This window comes from Equus asinus, chromosome 27 (genome assembly GCF_041296235.1).
Source record: "Equus asinus isolate D_3611 breed Donkey chromosome 27, EquAss-T2T_v2, whole genome shotgun sequence".
NCBI lineage: Eukaryota > Metazoa > Chordata > Mammalia > Perissodactyla > Equidae > Equus > Equus asinus.
In genome coordinates, this window is record NC_091816.1 from 36,385,143 (window position 1) to 36,407,126 (window position 21,984).

The 21,984-nt window shown below is 38.4% G+C and overlaps 1 protein-coding gene across 2 annotated transcripts in view; it reads left to right on the forward strand.

The window, feature by feature from the left end:
* Positions 1–21,984, forward strand: part of CSMD1 (CUB and Sushi multiple domains 1) — a 1,835,848-nt gene that overhangs the window by 1,704,913 nt on the left and 108,951 nt on the right. For both annotated transcript variants that reach the window (XM_044760557.2, XM_070499942.1), the window contains 2 exons: positions 485–631; positions 5,256–5,444. In XM_044760557.2, the coding sequence (XP_044616492.1) occupies positions 485–631; positions 5,256–5,444 (336 nt within the window). The remainder of the gene's footprint in view (positions 1–484; positions 632–5,255; positions 5,445–21,984) is intronic.

Here is a 21,984-nt window from a genome sequence, read left to right on the forward strand (position 1 = left end):
TGGAATAAACATTTTGCGACATAAATAACACCATGCACATGTGCTGGAGTTTACAGAAACATAATTAAAGCTTCACTTTTACTGGATATTACCAAATTGCACTCCAAAGTGATTATACTAATTTGTACTTCCACCAGTATTGCATGAAAGTTTCCATTTCCCCATATCCGTACCATGTTGTAAATACTAGTACTAATAAAAATGACTTCCATTTTCTCAGTTACTGCCGTTTTATAGGAAAGTTTCATTTGATTTAAGTATTATGTGTTAATAGCATGTATATCTGAAATTATTTTGGTTGGCTGTTTTTTTAATCAGGGAATATAGTATTTATTGCTTTATTCATTTGGAACTTTTTGACTACTTTGGAGATAAATAGCTTTATATTGTGCATTTAGACTCCAATTTAATTAACAGCTAAAAGTGGTCTGCATTCTGTAGGCGCTAACTCCTAGCTGGGTGTTTCATTTTTCTGTTTGTTTAGGTTCTTCTGGTCAGAGTCCTCTGTTAGTGGTCTTAAGTGGGAACCATACTGAACAATCAAATTTTACAAGCAAGAGCCATCAGTTATATCTCCGCTGGTCCACCGATCACGCAACCAGTAAAAAAGGATTCAAGATTCGTTATACCGGTGAGTAAGTGAGGTTTAGATTTAATATCAAAGTGTTTTAAATACAAGTGATTTGCGTTAAATAAAAAATGTTAAATAGAGATTTATAATATAAACCTAATTTCTGAAGAAGAATAATTAACTTCAATAGAAATAATATGATGGGAAATTACTCTGAGTGATATCTCTAAACTATGTTAGGGAAAATAAACTATTTGTTGACTAATACTTTAAAAATTTTTGTTAAAATCATAAGTCATTGAATTGCACACCATGGAAAACAAAGACATTTCCCAAAAGATAAAGTAGTATGATATAGATTAATTTTAAAATATATTTAAATGCTAATGAAGCAAACAGGAAGAGATAATTATATTACTAGCTATTAATTTTATGTTATAATAATCTCTTATTAGTAATAGTACATCATCTCATTGATTATCTATCCATATGTCTATTTATCTTTATATACACACACTCTATATGTATATATATACACACACACACACAAAGTAAATATGTTTATATATATTTTCTTATGAACATTTAAATTATTTTGTCCTTTCCCCATATAGTTTAATCATTCCCTTCCACTAGTTATTTTTTTCAATTAAATCAGTCAATACATTTATAATATATTAGATCCCATGTACGTTTGTCAATATGACCTGACTCACACCTCATGTTAATACTGCCTTACAAAAGCAGTAGACAGACAATTTAAATTCCTGAGATATTTTAATTAGTAAGCAAAAAATCTAAACTTTTCTCAATTTTTCACTCAGTAATGTCCAATGGTATCAATGAGGATGTATTTCTCTAAGGAAGATGCCTGTTGTATACATTTAATTGCACAGTGCATCTTACAGAAGATTTCTTATTCCTGTGTCTGTGTTTTACATCGTCAGTGATGAGGGACATCCTGAGGGAGGAACAGGAAAAAGTCCTAGGCGTTTTAAGAACAAGATTTTAGCTCTCTCCAGTGGGTCGACATTGGGAAATGGTAACAAACATCAAGGTTCTGAAAAGGCTCTTGATGTGAGGCCATGGGCATCCAATTCAGTCATTCTTCCTCTGTAAAGTTTAATAAAATATACCAGACCTTTGGGTTTTTTGCTCTTCTCTCAAGGTAGCCATTCCAAAAGCTTATCAACAAAGCACTTACAGTTGAAATTGCTTCCATCAGAATGAGTTACGAGAGCATGAGGGCAATGATTGGATTTGTGTTCCTCAAAATCCTTGTGTTCTGAAAAATAAATACTCGGATCTTTAGAATGGTTTGAATTTGTTTCCAGTGTGCAAAAATGGACGGTGCAGGGGAAATCATGGTGAACATAATTTATCTCGTTTTATTGGTGGCAAATTACTTAGTAGCCTGGTGATATGATTATACCTGCAATTCCGTCTTTCAAAGGATATTTTCATTCATCATAGAGCAAGAAGATTCTCTTTGTTAAACTGTGCTGGGAAAGCAGGAAAATGGAGAATTTCAGAGAAGGCAGTACACGTTTATGTTTTGTCAGTATATCTATCTGTCTAGATACTGATATAAATAATCTTTGAACGGATTTTCACTTATAATTCAGTGATTCAGGAACGTCTACTAGGAGTTGCTCACCAGTAAGTTTAGAGCAGTGATTGAATGACAGGCTCCCTGAAATGTAACAATGTAACAATGTGTCCAAAGGAGCGCCAGCCCATAATATGACCACATGCTACATCCAACCTTCATTTGCCTTCCACATGGGAATTACGGGTCATCCAGGCATAAAAGCAATATAATCAATCAATGTAATTGAAAAATGTAAATAAAAAGACAAAGCTAGTGCCTCCCCCATGGTGGTTCTAGTGAGTTCAGTAAACTGTGCTATGTGAACGTTGAGCTAGTAACGTCCTTCCAACACTCCATGAAGTATAGGTGAGCTCCAGGATTGGGAGAGTCCAAAATACAGACTGGGCAGACCCACACCTGGAAATTCCAAGATGTCTCACTCTCCCAGCGGTCTCCCATCGTGGATGCCCACTTGACTGTCCTCCTCCTACACCCCTGCTTTTCCAAGGCTCCACCAGCAGAGTTTAAGGATTGGATACTGGTTCTCTTAATTCTTACAACAGCCAGGGATGCAACAGGGGGGGTCCTGTGTTCCAATCATCCCATTTCCTTTCATGCTGTTCCCCCTCTGGACCCCTCCACATCTTGTTTTAGGCAAGACAGGAAAGACGAGATATCTTGAGAGCCTGTTGTAGAAGAAATACGGTAAATACGAAAGAAAACAGACAGTATCCCACTCCGTGGAGTCAGGCTCCCATGCGGCAGATTACATCCCTTGACAGACTGAACTAGGACAGAAATCACAGGCGACACCCAGGAACTGTGGTCTCACTGCCCCTTCAAGCGTCTTTCCGACTTTCTCTTTTCTCTAACTTCACCGTCTTCTTCTTCTCCCTACTTTTCCTTCTCTCTCTCTCTTTTTTTACAGTAACACAATGATTCTGGGCAGTTGACAGCCAGGGTGCCTGATTATATTCATACCTTCCCTAAACTAAATATTTTGGTTCATTCGAAACTTCCAAACTAATCTAGAACAGCTGCATGAAGAAAATACCATGGCAAACAGGCCCTGAATCAAGACCTTCTTGCAACAGTTAGTAGATTTTAACTTAGTAAAAATCAGTTCTATTTTTTTTAATGAAATGGTGCTTCAGAAGCTCATCCAGCTGAGACTAGTCTCTGAGGATGCCTCTCCCAGGAAGGTGGTTGAACGTTGAGGCCAGACTCAACAGACATGGCTTCTGGGCAGTGCTGTGATTTGAAACCTTGAGAAAGTTTCTTCCGAGCTGATTTCTAAGGAAAGGTTCAAGCTTAAGCATTCAGACCTGTGTGCATGTGCTGTGTACATGGCGCCCCCACGGGGAAGCGCTTCATTTAAAACCTCTTCTTTCGAGAGGGACCGCAAACTTCCAGTACTTCACAACTCTCTTTACTTTATTGTTTTAATTCATCTGAAAGGAGCTCATAGGATTTTATGCTGCAATGAAACTGGTCTTGCAAGAACAAAATGGGTTTCTTTCTCTAAATGTATAAATAAGATGCAGAGCCTTTTAGCCATGGAAATGTTATATTCTGGGTAGGTAAGACTGTGTTGTTTTAACTAATGCCTGTCTGTAATTTTTAAAAGTCTCCCTACAAAGGCGATGATTAAAGCTATTGTAAGAGTTTTATTGAACGGAGGTAGTGCATTTTCTTCAGAGAGCCTATTTAAATCCCATATGGTAGAAAGAAGTTTAATGTCTACATCATTGTACATTTCACAACGCCCACTTAGCAGCAACAGGGAAAAGTTAACGGCCTTGGTTGCCAAGGGTTGTCTTCTCCTATTGTCTCCATTTTAATGATACTTTTTTTTCTAGCGTTGAGAATTTTTTGGTTTCAAATATGGCGTCCAGAGGAGGACCTCAGCGTTTCTTATTCTGGTGATGGGTAGACTTGTTTTAGTGGGTAACCAGCCTTAGAGAAATGAGTGGGGGGATTCGCTATGATCTTAGGTATTTCTTTACAATATTTTAGTCAGAAAGTCTATATGCCACATTCACATGATTAACATTTATGGGTAATCTACACTTCAAACTAAGAGACTTGACTGCTGGTTTTAGATTTTTTGGATGCCTTTTTTCCAGACTAATTTTTCAGAGAAATTTTGTGTTCATAGCAGAGTTGAGAAGGAGATGCAGAGATTTCCCAAATACTCCCTCCCCCCACACATGCAGAGCCTCCCCCATTATCAACATCCCCACTAGAGTGGTCCATTTGTTACCATCCATGAAACTACATTCACTCATTATAATTACCCAGAGTCATAGTTTACATTACGGTTCACTTTTGGTGTTGTACCTTCTATGGGTTTGGACAAATGGATAATAATGTGTATCCGCATTACAGTACCATACAGAGTATTTTCACTGCCCTAAAAATCCTCTGTGCTCCACTTAGCCATCCGTCCGGAACCTAACCCCAGGCAATCACTGATCTCTTTAATGTCTCCATAGTTTTGCCTTTTCCAGAATGTCACATAGTTGGAATCGTACAGTATGTAGCCTTTTCAGATTGACTTCTTTCACTTAGTTATATGCATTTGAGGTTCCTCCATGTCTTCATGGCTTGAGAGCTCATTTCTTGTTGGCACTGAATAATATTCCTTTGCTGCATGGACCAAAGTTTACTTATCCGCTCACCTACTGAAGGGCATTTTGGTTGCTTCCAAGTTTTGGCAATTATGAATAAAACTGCTATAAACATGCATATGCATGTTTTTGCGTGATCATAAGTTTTCAGCTCCTTCGGGTAAATACCAACGAGCATGATTGCTGGATTGTATGGTAAAAGGATGTTTAGTTTTGTAAGAAACTGCCACACTGTCTTTCAAAGTGGCTGCACCATTTTGCATTCCCCCCAGCAGTGAACGAGAGTTGCTATTGCTCCACATCCTCAGCTGCATTTTGGGATGCTTTTTAGAATAAGTTTACAAACTGGTGTGGTTTCCCACTATTTCAACAATAGAGATATTTCATTTGTATCACTCTTACCAAAGGAAATGCAGCAGTCATTTATTTATTTGTTTATTTATTTGTGTTTGTGTGCCCATAGCACCTTACTGCAGCTTGACCCACACCCTGAAGAATGGCGGTGTTTTAAATAGGACCACAGGTACAGTTGGAAGTAAAGTGCATTATTTTTGCAAGCCTGGATATCGAATGATCGGCCACAGCAACGCAACCTGTCGACGGAACCCAGTTGGCATGTATCAGTGGGACTCCCTTACTCCCATGTGCCAGGGTAAGAAATATGTTTTTTCATCCTTGAACTTGAATTCAATTTATTTTTCTTGTTTTATTCACACTGAAAATTTCTGCAGCAGTGACTATAGATAAAAGGCAAGGAAAAATTGAATGTGGGTTTATAAAAGTACAAATTACACTTTCCACCAACCATGCAAACAGTTGTGACATTTACACTAGTCTTGATTCAGCTTCAGAGCCTGAATTCAGAAGTTGGTTAAACATCCACTAGATCCTGTGTAGAGTTATTCTAATGCTTACCTGCATTTCATTTTGAAGTAAGAAATGTTTATCCAATTTAGATTCAAAGTAATCTTTCTTGACTGTTGTATTAATTTAAAAAATCAATTACTAAACTCATTTTTCTTATTTTAGATTAAAAATTCATTCTTTAGCCATACCCTGTATATTTCTTTTTCTTTTGATCATTTAAATCCACGGCTTGTTAAAGTTAATTTCAATATTTCATGCGGGGTTTTTTTTTTGCATTTTATTTGTCATATGCATAAAAATCAGATTTTCAAATAAGGCATTTTAATTTTAATTGAAGGCTTTGAAATCACAAAATTTTCATAGTTTTGTTTATTGAAATTTATAGTCATAATGAAATATATTGGTCTTTGAAAGCTAATTATGATTTATGAATGGGACCTCATATTGGTTTCCTTTTTTCATTAGATATTAGATTTTCTGATATTGCTCTCTATGAGACAATATAGATATTTATCACACTTATTGTATCTGTCTTTAACCACAAGAAGTTAATCAGACACTTAGCTTGCATTATTTATGTTCTACCTCCAGAAATTTTTCTTTGGTGTAAGATAAACATAAAGACCCAATAAGCTTGTTTTATTAGGAATGATGATTTTTCTTTAAGACCAGAGGACTTCTTCTTTCAAAGGAAGAAATGCTTCTCATTTTCTTTAAGTGTTTTGCTGCTCTCTGTCTGTGACATAGAATCTGTTGCTCAGAGAGCAGCCCCATGGGCTGTGTTGTTGGCATTGGGAACAGAATGCCAGTGACAGAAGTAATGACCAGCAACCTAGACAAGGAAAAGGATGAGAGCAGATCTGGCGAAAGCTCCCAAATCACGACCTCTAGAGGCCGAGTCACAAAATAGAGCCTAAACGGAATGTGTTCTCAAGGTAGAAGCACAAAACCACACTGGATCTAAAAGACCCTCCTGTGAGGAGGAGGACACGTGAGAAGTGAGGACCGGGCAGATGTGGACTATTTTCCCGATAGGGGAGGTGTTCTGAAAGTCCTTACCTAGATGGAGAAGCGCCTGGATCTTTCAATGAATGCTTAGGAAGAGATAAAAGGATGCCCAGGACATGTTTCCTTGATACGTTTTGACCTCTCTCTGTTCCCATTTTCTCCCCCAGCAGAACTGTTTAATGCTGAATTAAATGACTCAGAAATAGAGATAGTGCACTAAAACCAGATCCTTCTGAAATCTTTGCAGTTTTGGCTGAGGAATTTGAGTGAACGTAATCAATGTATCTCGTCTTCGTGTTAAACACCACCCAAAAGCAACGGCATTATGGACGTGGTGCATTTGTTTTTGTTACTTACAGAACGCAAAACTGTTACATAATATACTTACTTAACTCATAGAAAGCCATTGGCCTCATTTGATACAGCCAGGAAGAGGCTCTGTGGATTTTCAATTCCTCTCCTGGTAGTAATCGTCTACCCTGTGTCATGTATTTGATTAAGACTCTCCTATCGATTCATAACTGTGTTGAGTGTTTGCATGTGCTGGGTTGTGGGGAAACAAAATGAATGAGACTTATTTCTTCCTTTCAGAGATTCACAGTCTAACCATGAAGAAAGAATTATAAATTATAATAACTGCCATCATGGATACCATGACTTAGAATGCATAGTTAGACACGAGACTGTATATAATTAATTAAAAACATCCTCCTTCAGGTGCAAAGAGAACTCTTCTCAGAGAAAGGCTTCTAAAAAAATATAATCAAAGAAAATTTATCAAAGACTGTAATTTCAAAAACATTTTCGAGGCTAAATTTGAAAACATTTTAAAAATAAGAAGATGCTGTGATTATCATAGATTTATTGATATTTTCCTTCAGTGTTAAAATACAAATATTAAGGGAAACCTATTTTCTGTTTGGCTGTTGGTGTCTTTATTTATAATTTAAATTTATAATGGGAGGTATATTGTACTTAGGGAATTTTTCATTTTTAATTTTAGGATAATTTCAGGGTTTTTTTTTTTAACTAATATTTTGTCCAAAGAGAGTTAGTATATAGAGATGCATTTTCACCATCTAGTGGTCCCGAATTACTGAGTGTTCACAACTGTAGGCTATGAAATTAAAGATTGGGTGAACTCTTTCCTTAAAATGCTTGAAATTCTGTAAGGGAAAAAACATTTTGCAACCACGTCAGCTAAATGCATAAAAATCAGACTATTCCCACTCAAATCAGCACAGAAGTCCTTCGTGATTTTATTTTTGCTCCAAGATATTACATTTACATTAGGTATAGAACTGGGAAATGAGAATTGCCATGTAGCACATTTATAGAAGTTAAGGTGTAAGTGTTTAACTCTGAAACCTATGGACTTCAAAGACACTGTTTCAAAAATTAAAGTAGATATCAGGTGTGCATTAATGGAGAAAGTATACTCTGTATGATCTCTTAGCACATTTGCTTTTATATACCTTCATATAGAGGCAAAGTGACATTAATCTTGTGTCTATGTTTGTAGACTAGGTTGTAGTTGTAGGTTTAAAAGCTAATGCACGTGTGAAGGAAAATACACGTTTTCATTTCCGTTCAAACTTATCTCTGAATTCTGCACTGAATAAGACAGTCCCAACTCTTAAAGCTCTGAAGGTCTGAGGGCAGAGATAGATTTATAGATCCATAGTTATAGTTTGATATGACATTAAGCAAGAGCAGAGACCATTGAGTAGAAGGTTGGGTTCTCCCATGTTGGGACACCTGAGATGGAATTTGAAGGGGGACGAGTAATGGGAAAAGGGTTTGGAGCAGAGGGCAGGGGTCTGTCATGGAAGAGAACCATCTGGAGCAGTATGGAAGACCCTAACTGCAAGTTTATGGAGCTTTCACTTTCTCTCCTGTGGTTGATGTCAACCGATTAAAGAGCAAAAAAGATACAGTCGTGTCTGCGCTTGAGAAAGCCAGATCTTCCAGTGACGTGGTGGATGCTTGGACAGAATACTGTCTGGACCACAGACTTAGGAGACTATAGAAATGTGTGTTGGAGCAATGAGGAAAATCTTGATAAATACAGCGAGAATAGCTTTGTAAGAAAATAAATATGAAAAGTATTTAGGAAATGCAATCCACAGGCCCTTGTGATAGCACGTAAAGAGTTAGGCAGAGAGAGAAATCTGGGATGACACATAGTTCTTGGTTTCGATTGCTGGGAGTGTGATGGTACTGCTCACAGACGTACAGACGCCGTAAGAGAAGCAGGCTGACGAAATCTGTTTTAACCTGCCATCCTCCAGGTACCGCTGGGAAAGCAGTGTCCAGGAGAGATTCTGGGGCTGAGAGAAGATAAAGTTTTTAAAATCATCAGTGAGAGGCCGGCCCAGTGGCGCAGTGGTTAAGTTCGCACGTTCCGCTTCTCAGTGGCCTGGGGTTCACAGGTTTGGATCCCAGGTGCGGACATGGCACCACTTGGCACGCCATGCTGTGGCAGGCGTCCCACATAGAAAGTAGAGGAAGACGGGCATGGATGTTAGCTCAGGGCCAGTCTTCCTCAGCAAAAAAAGAGGAGGACTGGCAGTAGTCAGCTCAGGGCTAATCTTCCTCAAAAAATAAATTAAATAAATAAATAAATAAATAAATAAATAAAATCATCAGTAAGAAGGCTGTTGTTTAAATTAGTTTAAGATACTGAGTACATCACCATTTGTCATGAGAGGAGAGTTTACTTTGTAGATTCTATAAGGATCAAATCAAGTGAATAAAATTGTAATTTTGTTAAAAAAATACTGTCTGCTGCAGTAAATTTCAAACTAAACAGCTCTACCACAAAAGAAGTGATATCTGAGAACTTCTACAGTGTTTTGACAGCAGCTCAAAAGCAACTATAAAGCCTGCAGTCCATCCTGTGGGGGTAATTGGGAATTTAATCACTGATGCAAATGTGAAGTATTTTACAACTTTGACCAAACTCAGAGGTCATCGCAATTATTTTAATTCTTTTTGTTTTAAAGCGGGGCACTGGAAAAAGGGAAAACATGAATAATAAACAAATAAATAAATAGACAAATTGTCTCTTTGTGGCACTGGGAGCCTAATAGTTAATATTTATTTAATATATTTGTACATTTAATATATATTTAATATTTCAATGTATTATTTCATAATTTAATTATCCTTTTTGAGTTGATATTATACTCTTTCTCAAATATTTGAAGAATTTTCCCTTTAATCTTCCAGAAGAACAAGTACAATTTATACATTTTCTAGCTGCTTTAGGATGTCAGTCTTTCTTTTTAAAAAATTGCCTAGAATAATATTTTAAAATGTTTACTAAAAATGCAACATTTGCCTTTTAATAAATGAGCAAGGTCAAAACCGGAAGTTTTGAGATCTTTTCCTTTTGGGCCCCCAGCTGCTAATCATGGAACAGCGTCTGTGCTGCGGTCCCCAGGCCCCCCATAAAACACCCTGTCCTTTGTAGCATTTGGTAAATATTTTGATTGAAAAAAAACCCCATAAATCTATGACTTTCTAAGACATGCATTTGGGAATGATTTTTTTCTTTTAAAGATGATTTATCTTGCACCAGAATCTGCTTTGTTCTCTCATTTTTATTGACTTTTTGCCGGTGGCGTCTCAGAAGCACAGAATTTTGAGAGAAAAAAAAGTCACCTGACAGTCATGGAGTCGTGACTTCCCTAAACCTGTGTCCTGCCGTGTAAAACAGGAATTTGGATATCTAGCTCTCAGGGGTGCTGAGAGGATTACAGAAATAACTTAGAGGAAAGGTTCCGATTTTACATCAGTGCTAGATATTTTTATTACTAGGTCTGGAAAGAGATTCATGGGCACCTTCTGCAAACTCCCCCAGGACCCTGTGGTTCACAGGGCAGAGCCAGCACAACCCCGACACCCTCTCCCAGAACAAGGCTCTTTCTAAGACACCGTGATGACTTGAAATTAGCACTCAGACAACTCTGGACACGATTAACAAACGGGGATTCACTGCTCAACATCAGAGAGTTAAAAATGTGGCAGCCAGGATACATTTTATGGGTTTCAGAGAGCGTCAGTTCTCTTTCTCCCTTAGTTTGACCTTTTAAATGATTTCTCTCGGAAAGTCTGTGTTGGTTTTTATCCTCCTCCATAAAGCCAGGCATATCTTCTGTCCTTCAGGCTTCATTTCCTGCCGCAGAGCAAGAAACTCTGCCAAACAGCTATATCCATTATCAATACAGTGATCTTATTCGTCTCGAAGAGAAGCCTGAATTAGAACCGAAATTTTCTGTATTATCTCAGAGATCCAGCTAAACAGGGTGCATCTCAGTGTACCCCTTTCGAGTTCCCCGTGTTAAAGAGGAGCAGCGCCCAAGCAGCTATTCACTTTAGAGCTCCGACGCTCAGAGCCTTCTGTAGCCTGTAGCTGTGGCTTGGAGTTGCCGTGTCCTATGGTTTGTGCTTTCTTGCACTCTGCAGGCGATGAAGAGTAGGGAAAATGATGTTTCTCACAAATTACGCAATTAAGCTTCTGTTCATAAAGTCGGGACTTTAAGAGAGACATACAGGTGCCTCCGCTCTGCTAATAGATGATGCGTTTGCTGACGTAAGGGATGTGGATGGAGCAAAAGGTGGGGGATGAGAGCACCGGTTTGTGTAGCTCAGCTGCGAGTTAGGTGCTGACCTGGGTGTTTATGTACAAATCTCTGTAATCCAGACAGATGCTAGCGCTCGGAAGGGACAGTACCCAAGAAGCACAATGACTAAACATCTGAGATGGGATTTGGGCAAAGTCTTCAATTCTCCCAAATCTACATTGTTTCCTTATACCATGCTTGTCTCCCCTAAATATTATGTCTACCCCCGAAATGGCATCTTTCAGAAGGAAACTGATTTCTTTTTTTTAATTTAAAAAATAGCATCATTATCAAAATTTAGGAGGATAGGTTTGGTGACCTGACATAAATGAATTCATTGAGTTATTTTGTAAATCTTAAAAACTTTTACTTATGAGCATAAAATGCATAGATAAGTATAGCTCTTATCTTGATTTTTTCATACACATCTGTTTCTATGAAATGATCAAGCTCCTATGTGTCATAATTATGCAGTTTTTCTTGAAATTTAAATATAATGTTTTTTGAAATATCAAATCACAGGTTTGATATATAAGCGAATATGTGTATATGTGAAGATATATGTATACATATATGAATACAGGTTTTAGTCTTTATGGCAGCTATATTCTAATTTATGAGGTCATGAATCCAAATAAGCATATTGTAAACTGAGGTTTATCCCATTTGCTTCTGGTTTTATGAGATTTGAATTGAGTTATTGGATCTTGGAGATTTCATAGTCAGGCTCCCCAAATGTAGCCACGGACGCTCTCATCCCCAGCATTCACCAGCGATGTCACCCTGGACAGGCGATCTGATTTCACTGAGGTTTAGCTTCCTCATCTGTAAAGAGGAAGGCAAGTCCTCCCCCATCTGGCTGTTTGAAGGATTAAGTGAAAAAGTTGACATGAAATCTTTACCATAGTGCCCGGTCCTAACAGGCACCCAAGAGAAAAGGAACTCTCACAAGTGACAAACATATTTTCATGGATGAGTGCTTTCAGTAAGTACTTGTTGACTTGCTTTCAAGCAGAAGATTTACAAATGTCTAATGAAAGTCAATAGTATTTAAGCGACTAAGCTGGTAAGAGGTTTCTCCTATGTCTCGCGATAATAAAAATGAGGCACCGGCAAACTAAAGGGCTACGTAGTAAATATTTTAGTTTTTGGGAGTCACATACAGTCTCTGTCACATATTCTTTGTTTTTGCATTTTTCACAATCCTTTTAAATTGTAAAAACCACTTTTAGCTGGCGAGCTATACAAAAACAGGCCACAGGCTGGTTTTGACCTCCAGGCTATAGTCTGCTGACCTCAGATCTAAGTAATGTGCCAGGATCAGACCATGATGCAGAGAATAATTCAGCCAATGCCAGTTATCTTCCATAGTTTGCAAATTATATCTCAAACATTTTATGGAAGAGGTATAATTTTCCTCCATCATCTGCTAAAATCCAGCATGTTTATTCAGTAAATTAAATAATGCATTTCCTCTGTCCGTGCCCAGCACACACTGTATATCACAAAGCTCCCTGCTTTCCGCCTGTGTCTGGAACATGGTAAATCATAAAAGCAATGGTGAGTGGAAATGTGCATAAAGGGTGATTTTGTGTAATAGCCAGAGTGATATGAAGCCCTTGACCTTCCCGGGCAGGAACTGTACAGAACGTGCCAAGTAATCATTTTTCATAACAAAATCCAGAGTCCTATTGATCTGAGTGGCTAATCGAGATCGACTGTATATCTTGCTTTGAAGGAAATCCCTATAATGTAGTTTTATGTGCTTAACATTGAGAAATGAGCCTGACTTGGAGTACTCAAAATAGTTCCAAAAGCAAACAGAAGGACCACGTGGTTTCCTTGCACTCCTGGAGCAGCATAAGGGACGAGGAAGTGCCTTGGTGTGGGGAACGAAGAGTCAACACAGAACTTTCCACTCCGGCATGTGGAGCTTTGAAAATGATAGTTCCCAAATCAATAAAAGCCAAGGAGGAGTAAAGATAGTAAAATGCCCTGTATGTAGTTAAGATATTTAGCAACACTGAAGAATAAGTTACCGTCTTTCGTTAAAAAGCCTCGGCAGCAAGCTGTACCTGTGAAACTGACAGTTTGCAAATATTCCCCGGGCAGAAACAACAGCTGCAGGGAGTGAAAATGGGTGGCAAGGCCACCGGGCTGTGCTACGGGGGGAAATCTCGAGGGGTGCACAACCATGAGGTGTAGGCTCCTGGAGCAACGTGCTGTCCAAAATTCTCGAAGTAGAGATAGCTGAGAAATTGAAGAGAAGTAAATAGTTCAAGGAAGGGGTTGATAAGTGCTGGAGAGCTGCAAAGTGTGATGGACAGGATGGGGCATCGCACCAAAGAGTTAAGTGAAGTGCTCTGAGGCTTGGAGGCAGGCGTGGGGGAGTTCACATGGATATGAAAATGTCCATGTCGGCAGACGGGTGCCTTTGCGCTGTCATGTTCTCTGCCTGGAATGAATGTCCTCTGTCAGTATGTGGAATTGTTCATCACCTTTTAATTTCTCATCAATTCCCTGAGGCAGTCTACTCTCCGTCTCCAGGGGGACTCAGGTGCCCCTACCCTGGGTCCCACACCACCCTTGTGTGCGGCCATCTCAGCACTCACTAGTTTGTCTGGTCCTTGTGTATCTGTTGATTTCTTCTCGTAGACCAGTGGTTCTCAACTTTCAAAGTTTATGAGAACCATCTGGAGTACTTGTTAAAGAGATAGATCCCTGACTCCCCCACCCCCCCATCCCAAATCTTGATTCAGCCGGTCCCAAGGAGTCTACCATTTTACAAGCACCCCAGGTGAAATTGGTGCAGGTGTATAAGGAACAAGTGCTAAAAATCCCTGTCCTTAAAAGCAGAGGTTTTGTCTTATAATTGAATCCCTGATATTTTGCACAATGCCTGGACCATAATTGTTATTGATATGAATTTAGAAATAAATAAGCATAGCACCAAACTCACCAGTTGCCTTTCTTAATAAGGTTTCTGACATAAATGGTGTTGTTGGGAAGAAACAGCTTGAAATTAAGCCACTGGTGATGTTATCCTCAACTTTCCAAAATAGCGATAACAGGAGTAGCTTCCAGAAATCAGAACATCCCTGTGCATGGCATAGACCATAGCGTCATGTGATTTGGTGTGTGACACTGGACAGTGTGAAATTCAGGGGTGTTCTGACAGCCATGTGGTGTCATGGGCTGAATTGTGCCCCCCTGAAAAAAGGTATGTTGGAGTCTTAATCCCCAGCAGGGGATTCCTCAGAATGTGACTGTGTTTGGAGACAGGGCCCTTTACAGAAGTAACCTGGTTAAAATGGGAACATTACGGTGGGCCCTTAATCCAGTATGACTGTTGTCTGGCTAAGAAGAGGAAATTAGGACACAACAGGAAGGCCATGTGAAGACACAAGTTGAAGACGACCAGCTGCAAGGCAACGAGAGAGGCCTGAAACAGGTTCCTCCTCACGGCCCTCAGAAGGAACCAGCCCTGCCGACACCTTGACGTCCGACTTTTGGCCTCCAGAGCTGTGAGATCATACATTTCTGTTGTTCGAGCCCCCACGTGTGTGGTCCTCTCTTATGGCAGTCCAAGTAAACTCACACTTGTGGTCACTCTCTGCGTAAAATAGCCCACTCCTCTTCCTTCTTCCATCTCATAGCACATCTAACACTGGCTCCTCCAACCCTCTAACTTTTCCCAGTAACTGAATCCTGTGGACTCCACTCTCTGTCCGTTTTTAAAAATATATAAATTAATATAGAAACAATATAAATTTTGTATGCAATACAAAAATTAATATTTAATGTAAAAATAGGAAGCAGCAGATTAAGAGAGGGATACACAGCTGCTCAGCAAGTGATGCTAACCCCTGTGATCGTGGGGGTGGAGGCCAAAGAACCTGGGGCCTTCACTACAAGTTCAGATTTTTGGCATCATTTCTCTGCCACATCTGCCTTTCTGATCCCAATCCAAATTAGGATACTGTTAAAATGAGACCCGTGAATGAAACTTCTGAGGTTGTTCCAATCGTTTTTCAATTTGGGCTGAAAAATCCTTGGCACGCACACATGTAATACCCATGCCAAGAAACGATACTTCAAAAGTATTTTGACTGTGACAAAGAAAGTTTGTTGACCACTTTCTAGTCCATATTAATGTGTTTCTCCTTAAAAGAACACATCCTTGGCATGTGAATTTATCCTGGGACTGATTTTGTAATGTTGAAGCTCGTCTTCGCTCTGCTTTTAGACAGTTATCATTAACTGTGGAAATCTCTGTTGTCCATTTCAGGGTAGGGTGTTTGTAGGTTAGTTTAATATATTCTTTGGCTTATATTTCCGATTTGGTCAGATTAATAGAGAACATTATTAAATTGAACTCTTCCACGTAAAAGCTTAGAAACAAACCCTTTCACCCCTAATGATAATAGTTCAGATTTGCACAGACAGACTCAGGGAGAATTGATCTTGGTTGTGCAGACATAGACTCGGGAAGAATTAATCTTAGAGGCCCTGGGATTTTGATTCTGTGCAGTTCACTTTTATTCATGAACCCTCTGTGGGGTACCATTGATTATTTTCTTTTAAAAATAATTTATAAGATCATTGGATGTAGAATGTATCATCTGGAGAATAGTTTGCTAGGCCTGTTTTTTGTTAACAGACCAGTAGAGTATACATGGCATTCCATTGCTGGATACTTGCAAATGTCATGTGGAGGAAAACAACAGGGACCAATTAAAAGGACAGCAGGGAGTCCTGATCATGTGCATATGGCACACTATTTTAAGTTAAATGGTGCTTCCATAATCGGGCACATTTGACGGTCAAATTATAAATATATGAAATAACACACTGGCAACGAAGTTCATGGAGCAGAGTTCAGATGGATTGTCGACATTTAGGTTGTTTTGATGTCATGTTTGTTTGTGCCTGCGTTGAAACTGACAGATGGTAGTGCACATGCACATTCATTTTCCAGGAAGATGTATTTGTTCAAAAAGGGAATGGCCATTGCATTGGTTTTTTTAAAAAAATTTTCTAAATTTAAATTATTGAGAAATAATACCATTTCAGGTTGAAGACTACTGTTGTGCGTTAGGGGTGAGCTTTTATCTTTATAAAATTATGTTAGAAATACATTTTAATGATCCTTAAACAGGAAATTAAATACATACACACGTATATTTGTCTTTACATGTCAATACTGCTTATCATCAATGGGACTCACAATGTGTGACAGGCTGCTCTGTAGTTTCCATGGTGTCAGGAGTGGGGATTTTCTGTTCCGAGTCCTGAAAGTCTGCGTCTATAAGGTTCTTATGGTTTCTCTGAAAAGCAAGTAAGCATTATGTAAGGGAGCAAAGTGAGAGATGTTTGAAACCCATGGAATCAAAAATATTGAAAACTTGAACAAATCAGCTAAAAAGATTTTCACATTTGTAGAATGGACGAGGCAGCAGAAGGGCATGGGTGACCCACGTGCAGCCTGAGTCTCCATGCAAGCAATTTTGCAAATCATGAAAAGTTGGAGATGTGAGTGACACAAAGCCATGAGATTTTCCTTCTCGATAGAAATAGAGGAGAAAAGGGAAATCACAGACTATTTTATGTTATTTATTGCAGTGAAAAGAGTCATTGGGATGTAATACAAGGAGCATAAACTTCAGAGTTAAGCTTTGGGATTGGAGGCTGGCTGGCTTGACCCCTTACTAAGTGACCTTTGAGTAAATCACATAATATTTCTGGACATCAGCATCCCCACTTGCAATGAAGATAATAAAATTCATGTGAATTGTTAGAGGGAGGATTCAACAAGATGATTTAGGTAATCACAGTGCATGGAACAAAGGAGAAAAACTAAAACTAAAGATAAAAATATTGTTAGGGGCTGGCCCCGTGGCCGAGTGGTTAAGTTCGCGCGCTCCGCTGCAGGCGGCCCAGTGTTTCGTCGGTTCGAATCCTGGGCGCGGACATGGCACTGCTCATCAAACCACGCTGAGGCAGCGTCCCACATACCACAACTAGAAGAACCCTCAACGAAGAATATACAACTATGTACCGGGGGGCTTTGGGGAGAAAAAGGAAAAAATAAAATCTTTAAAAAAAAAAAAAATATTGTTAAACATTAACATTTAATAGGAGGTTCTAATTATTAAAACAGTATGTTTATTATAGTATATTTTTATATGATACATATTTAGTGAAGTAATATAGTGTTAATGTATTATGATATAATATTGACTGAAGAATGTTGATTAATATTATTATATTAATATTATAGTAGAGGATGTGAACTAATCTTATTATATTATTATATAATAAATATGTATATGTACTTATATTATTATATTGCTAATTATATACTTATACTGTAGTATAATATTACTAAGCATATTGCATATATATACACTATATACATAACTATAGTATATATATATTTATAAACGTAGATGAGGATGGTTGAACTGGTTTTAAATTTGGTGTAGTGAGGTGTAAATTTTGTTTCTCAATTTATTCTTAAATATCTGTGTGAACCTGTACAAAAGTCATTCAGTGTCTCTGGGCCTTGATTCCTCACCTCCAGAATGGGAATTGCTTCCATGACCTACATCATCTTCTTCAACTTAAAGATCAGTGAGCCCAGCAGCAAGCTCTGGTGGCCTATTATTGATGACTAGGCTTGGAATGAGAAGGGCAATGAACTGAAAAAATGGGCATTTTGGGGGCAAAGGGGTTGAGAAAATTCGGCAGCAATTTGAAAGTGGTAGAAAAACTTGGAGATAGAGAAAGACTATGATGGTGTCTACCTTCTTCCATGTGTGTGAGAGGGGAAAGTCATGTTGCTGTCCACCTTGTTTACTGATGATGAGTTGAGACACACATGTCAAGAGAAAGACAGAATCGTTCATTCATTGGAGTGATTTTATTGAGCTCCTGTTCTGTGCCAGACACTAGGCTTAACACTGGACCCATGGTGAGTGAGAGAGATGTGGTTGAAGGAAATTGGGTACAGCAGTCAACCGCTGGAAACCTTTGTGGATTTTTGGTATATACCTCTTTGTTAATAACTTAGTTACACCCTCAACCTGTCCTGAGTAGACTCTCCTACTGAGGCTGACCACAGAAATTGAAAGTAATAATTTCACCTCAACGATTAATGACTGACTCTTCATTCCATGCATTTGTGAGGCCAGGGGAATTTTGGGGAAACAAGTTTAAACTAGAGTTTCCAGTTGTCTGGGCAGCTCAGTTTTCTGTTCTCTCTGGAGCTTCCATTACCATGCAATTATTAGAGTTGGTAATATCTGCCCATTTATCCCTGAAACAGACGTCAAAGGACTTTGCTGGAATTATGATGAGATTTCCCTCCATATGCAAGCTATAGAACCATTTGACAGAGATCATTATGCCCTGTTTTTGAAAAAATGGTGATTATTGTTTTCCTAAAGCTATTACTCTCTTGGGTGTTTTGATTTGAACTTCTCCAGAAATTAGGACACAAGAACCTGAGAGCGCCCCGACTGGTCAAAACTTAGGATGCCCCCAGAGCCCGCTTCTTGAATGTAGATGTGTCATTTTTACCCCACCTACTTTCGGAATGAATTTGCAGTGGCTGCTTAGTTTGATCAAATACTGGAAAAGTCAGCAAAAACTGAATTCTAATTTTAGTTTTGTCATAGATTCATTGCATCTTCTTATGTATCACCTCATTCTCCCTCTGACCAATGTTGAGCTTCAAATGAACCACAGATCTGAATTTGAATATATTCAGATTTCAAATTTTAATTAATCGCTCGGTGTTAAGTATTGAAATGCTTCATTTCATTACTGGTTGTAGTAGTGAAGTTAATAAATATGAAGTGTAAGCACCAAGACAATTGTGCGGGCAAGCTAGAAAAAAAGAGAAAAAGAGCCGGTTTTCTACAATCCAATGGACCTTTGCATCGCCTATGGGCAATTTCAGTAATCAGCCTTCATGAATATGGTTAGAAAGTCTGCATATTATTATTAAATTTTAATTTAAATTGCTGAGCAGTCATTTGCCAATATTCACATAGTTTATTTAGAGTGTGAAGAAAGAATTTGGCTAGCTAGTGGGTGATAACCTCTAAAATTGTAGCAACCACAATCTTCATTCATTTTCTTTTATTATGAGTTCTCAAATTCAAATTTTATTATTTCTGCTACTCTCTACTCTTACCAATGGATCTAGTTTCTCAGCTTTATTAATACTTCTGATTTATCAATGCATTTTAGTTCACTCCTAATTTTCCTTTCATATTTTGATACAACTCTTATGGTTACTTTGTAGGTTATCTATCTATCTACCTATCTACCTATCTACCTATCTATCTACCTATCTATCTATCTATCTATCTATCTATCTATCTATCTTTATGTCTGTCCATCATCTATCTGTCTGTCTATCATCATCTATCTATCGATCGATCGATCTGTCCATCTGTGATCTCCACATTTATCATCTATTCATCATCGATATGTCTAACAATCATCTTCCTATCATCTATCCATCTAATCTTTTTCCCTCTATCACTTCATCTATGTATCTATTTCTATTTTTCTTTTTTTCTATTTAATGGTAGACAAATTTTTGCTTGGCTTATGAACTGAGAAATTCCAAGTCTGCTGCCTTTTTAGATGTCCCTGGGAAAATTCTTCTAGCCCTGACCACATGTATTGATTTACTTTCTGTTAAATAAAAGGCTAATGTGACTTACTGGAGAATAAAGCATGAGCAGACTCCTATAGTAACATTTTCCAGTATAAATACAATAGATTTTTGTTTTTAAGGTTTTTTTCCCTCCCATTTTTACCCTTGTGCATGATTTTACCTTGGGAATAAAAGAAAAGAAGAGGAAAAAAAGTTTCTGGTCCTTGATTATGAAACTAAGTCCCTAATTTGTCTTTCTGCCCACTTTATTGAGATTTTAAGTTGGCAGTTGCTTAAATTCATGTTGAGTATTTCTGAAGAACCATGATTCCATTTTCTAAAACAACCAATACAGCTTTTCTTGCAAAAAAGTATGGTGATATTTAATCGCCAACTGTGAGAAAATAAGGGTGGACATTTTCAATCTGAGTGCCCAGTTTTCTTAGTTCTGTCACCATTGTTAACCTTCCATATTTGGATCACAATCTTCTTTTCTGTGTTTTTGATTTTTTTAAAGAAAACATAGCCAAAATTTCAAGTGAGCAGTTCTGAGAATTTGGTAGACCCACAATATTTATTTTGTTAAAAAATATTTAACAGTCCAGATTCATTACTAGGCAACTTGTTCTCTCTCTGCCACTCTGTTTTTTCACTTGTGAAAGAAATAGGAGGAAAATTGACGGGTGTTGAATGATTACTGTGTAACAACACTAACATCCCCTATCTAAGTTTAGCCCAGTGGCCAGGCAATCATGTGAAATACTTTTTATTATCCTTATTCTGCAGGTAGGGAAACTACAGCTGAAATAGGTGAAGTGAATTGTCCATGTTCAGACCCAGCAGGTGCATCTGGTTGATAAGTTTTGCAGAGCATGATCTTGTCATCGTATTATCCCACTTACCAAGTTAGATAAAGATACACCCCAAAATGCAGATTCCCATGAAAATCCGCCATAAATCAAGAGACTGTGGTCCTTCTGTGAGTTCCTATACACAAGATTGAATGCTCATTAAGGTCGCTTCCGAACAAGAGAGCCTGAGTTCTGTGGGGCAGTGACAGCGAGGGGACCGGGTCAGAAGTGGCATGAAAAACACATAAATGTCGTTTTACTCCCCTCCAGCTTGCTTTCTGCAGGCGCTTGCTTTTCACTGAGTGAAACTTTGTTTTATAGTCCTAAGAAATGACTCTTTTCCTTTTAAACCTTTGCACCTGTGCCTTCCTGTGACTCTCTACAAGCAGATGGGTGGGAGTTGGTGACTTTTTACAGCCTGGCTGTCGCCATGGATTTGCCCTCAGTAAATGTTCCAGGTGGCTCCAGTTGCCAAGTCAGAACCTCTCATTGTCATTAGCATTTGGACACCGACCTGTGGGGTCACTTCCTTCCCACAGCTTTTGCGTTTGTTTCAAATTAATAAGTGCTTTTTTCCTTCCTCGGGCTATGATGTGCTAAATATTTTCAAGAGGTTTAGAGCAGCTTAAGAGACTTCTCAGCTGAATCTTGTTATCCTGCATTTTCCATTTCTGAACTGCCTGTTTTTTTTAAGTTGTCCATCTGTTGGCTTTAATGCCCGCAAATACAAGTCATTACTTCCCTCTGTCTGCCCTCATTTTCAGAAGCACTCTCCTTTATCCCTCAAAACAAATGGAAGGATATTTCTGGGGCTGGAATATGCTCTTTTTAACGTGTCTGACGTCACACCTGTCCTCATAAAACGAATAAAGACAGTGTGATACGTTCGGTCCCGTTGGCCTGGAGGTGATTCCAGTAATTTACCTCCTCTCTTACTATTATTTCCTGTCCCACAGTGTTAATGGTGTATTGGATGCTGGCTCAGCATCCAGTGAGATGTTGCTTAGTATCCGATTATTCTAAGAATGTACTTGGGAAGTCAGAGAAGACAAGGGGAATAAAAGAAAAAAACCCCAGAAATATTACCATGAATACTCAAATTCAATAGAGCCTGTATATTTTCAGAATCATATTTTGAAAATCTATTTCAAACCTAATTATTTATAC